At 44.9% G+C, this 3,183-nt stretch overlaps 1 protein-coding gene across 1 annotated transcript; it reads left to right on the top strand.

Annotated features, from left to right (window-relative positions):
- The first annotated feature begins 373 nt into the window (after positions 1–373).
- LOC147623419 (ethylene-responsive transcription factor ERF012-like) lies at positions 374–1,580 on the top strand. Its single transcript, XM_086821865.1, has one exon. It carries the CDS (start codon positions 434–436, stop codon positions 1,070–1,072), a length of 639 nt encoding a protein of 212 aa, XP_086677991.1. The 5' UTR covers positions 374–433; the 3' UTR covers positions 1,073–1,580.
- Positions 1,581–3,183: the final 1,603 nt, after the last annotated feature.

Raw genomic sequence — 3,183 nt, forward strand, 5'->3', positions numbered from 1 at the left:
ATTGGTCGGTTGCTATGTTATGAAAAAAATATCCCTTACTATACTTTGCACAAGTTAAAATTAAAAAAAAAACCAATTGAATTTACTCGTCTTTACAAAAAACGATAAAATTTTTAGGTTTTAAGTTACGGCATTAATAATAAGATTTTAAGTCGGTGAAACCGATTGTACTCGAAGTTTTCTTTTTCCTCTCGCTGGTGGGTGGGAAAATATTATGACGGAGGCTCCATTTCTGACGATTCGTTGACAACGACGCCGCCCGCGAGGACTTAGGAGGACTCAAGGAGTTGACGACACGGATTGCACACGCTCTCTCTCTCTTATGTCTGTCTGTCTCTCTCTCGTGGCTCGTCGAATCCCTGAGTTGGGGCACTGCAATCCCCTCCGTTCATGTCCACATATAGTAAGTAAATACTGTAGTGTTCGAGGTACTATGGAAAACAAGAGGTATAAAGGGGTGCGCATGCGCAGCTGGGGGCGGTGGGTGTCGGAAATCCGAGAGCCCAACAAACGCTCTTGCATCTGGCTGGGCTCCTACACCACGCCGGAAGCGGCAGCGCGCGCCTACGACTACGCGGTGGTGTGCCTGCGCGGGCCTGATGCTTCCCTCAACTTCCCTGACTCACCACCCCCCACAGCCCATGACGCCGACCTGCGTCTCTCCCCGAAGCGCATCCAGGCCCTTGCCACCGCTTTCGCTGCCGCATACGACACGTCTCACCCCCCCAGCCCCACGGCTGCCTCTTCTGCTGCGCCAGTGCCTGGCGCCTACGACGACGAGCACGCCCACGACGACCTATGTGAGGAAGAAGAAGAGGAGGACAGCGCTCCCGAAGACATTGATCATATTGCACATGATGACCATCAAGTCTCCGCTTCTGACCGACCCTCTGATAAGAATCACGAGAATCTCCTCGTCGACGACACGGCTGCTAACCATCAGCAGCAGCCGCCATCGCCGCAGTTTCACTACATGAGTGGCGTTAAGGTCTGTACAGATTTCACTGCCCCTCCTCAAGCTGATTGGTCCGGCCGCTCGTCTCAATACAGCGACAGCCTGTGGTCATTCTAGTCCGGCTTTTACAGAACAGAATCGAAGTGATCATCATCTGCAGCATCCAGATTCAGGAGTAGCCAAGTGCAACTTGTTAGTGCAGGAGCTATCTCCTAGGTGAGTGGTCGGTAATACTTCTTAAGTTTACTCCCATTGATGTATCCTTCCATTTGTACTCCCTCAATGGTTTCAATTCCGACCGACTCTTGAGGGGTGATTTTGGATACTCTAAAAGGTCATAACCCTCTATACTTGAGTTTCTTTTTCTTGGTGCTTCCAACACTATACGTGAGGACGAGGTCCCTCGTTTCGAGTTCCCTTTGTTTCAGGTTATGGTTAAACCAACGCTTTCTCCGTAATTTGTCGACCATAAGCCCATGTGATGCAATTAGCCAGATTTCATCCAATTTTTTTAAATCAATCAATCTCTTGGCTAATGCATTTTCAATAAGCCTCTCATCATGTACTGCAATTTTCAAACTTAGAACTAAGTACTCCATAGGCATTACTGCATCAATGCCATAAGCTAGACGGAAGGGAGTATATCCCGTCGCCAATGTATACGATGTACTATACACCATGGAGCTGCAATCAGCTTATGTTCCCAATCCGTGCGACTAGTTTCTAATATTTTAGTCAAGATGGCACATAAAATCTTGTTTGTGCTCTGTGCTTGACCATTTGCTTGTTGATAATAAGGTGATGACTTTTGATGGACTACAAAGAATCCACTTAGTAAGTGTTCAATCACCTCATTAATGAAATGCAAACCCCGGTCACTGACTAATTCAAGTGGGCAATCAAATCTAGAAATGATCTATTCATATAAGAACTTGGCTGTAGTTCGTGCATCAGCTCGCTTAGAGGCTTTTGCCTCTGCCCACTTTGTGAAATAATCTATGGCCACCACGATTACATATCGGGCTTGCGAGAGGGATGCATTGCTAGACTTATGGGTCTAATAAAGTCAATTCCCCACTTCTCAAAGAGTTGTCTTATAATCACAGGGGTGAGTGGTATCCTATCTCTTTGTTGTGGAACAGAAAATCTTTGACATTCCTCGCATCTTTTCACAAACTCTATACGTAGACCACCATAGTCCCTCTTGAGGCACTTTGCGAGCTGTAACTTCTCCCGCGAAGTGTTCTTTGGCTATTCCTGAGTATGCTTCCTTTAGTATTGTGACAAATTCATCTTCTGACATGACTGTAAAGTTGAATTCTAAGAGTAAAAGGAACCAACGTGTGATTCTCCTCGTGGGGGTGTAAGGTTTGTTCACAAAATATAATAGAGCCTGATGGTCCACAAAGAATACAAATTTGTTCGCTAGTAAGTAATGTCAATATTTGTTTATAGCATAGACCATGGCCAACCCTTCACACTCTGTGTGGTGGTGTAATTTATCTCTGCATCATTTAGTTAACGACTAGCAAAGCAAACTGGGTAATCCAACTTGAATTCTCCAGGTTGTGCTAATACACAACCTATTGCGACGACTAGCAAAGAAAACTGGGTAATCCAACTTGAATTCTCCAGGCTGTGCTAATACACAACCTATTGCGAAGTTTGAAGCATCGATGTGCACGTGGAATATAAAATCCCAGTTGGGTTCAAGATAGGTGCACTGGCTAGTGCTTTCTTCAACTTATTATATGCTTCTTGGCATTCCTCAGTCCATTCAAAGACAATGAGCAGTCTGTACAATGGTCTGGCGATTTCAGCATAGAGTATGATGAAGTGATGATAATACCCAATGTGACCCGTAAACCTCTGTACACCTTTGTAGTTGGTGGGTGAGGGTAATTCCAAGATTAGTTTTACCTTGCGCTTATCCATGGAAATGCCATTTTCAGACACAATGCGCCCTAAGATTATACCATGTTTAACCCTAAATTGGCATTTCAAAGGGTTTAACTTATATGTGATAAAATCTACATTGCTCAAACACTTGTCTCAAATAAGCCAAATGTTCAATCCAACAAGAGTGTGCACACAGATCATCAATAAATACCTCCAGCCACTTTTGCAAGTAGTCCTTGAAGGCTGTGCACATCAACCGTTGGAATGTTGTTGGAGCATTGGTGGTGAGGCCAAAAGGCACAACCTTATAAGCATATGCTCCCCACATC

Source organism: Cibotium barometz, chromosome 27 (assembly GCF_041138505.1).
Source record: "Cibotium barometz isolate CiBa-2024 chromosome 27, ASM4113850v1, whole genome shotgun sequence".
NCBI classification, from domain to species: Eukaryota; Viridiplantae; Streptophyta; class Polypodiopsida; order Cyatheales; family Cibotiaceae; genus Cibotium; species Cibotium barometz.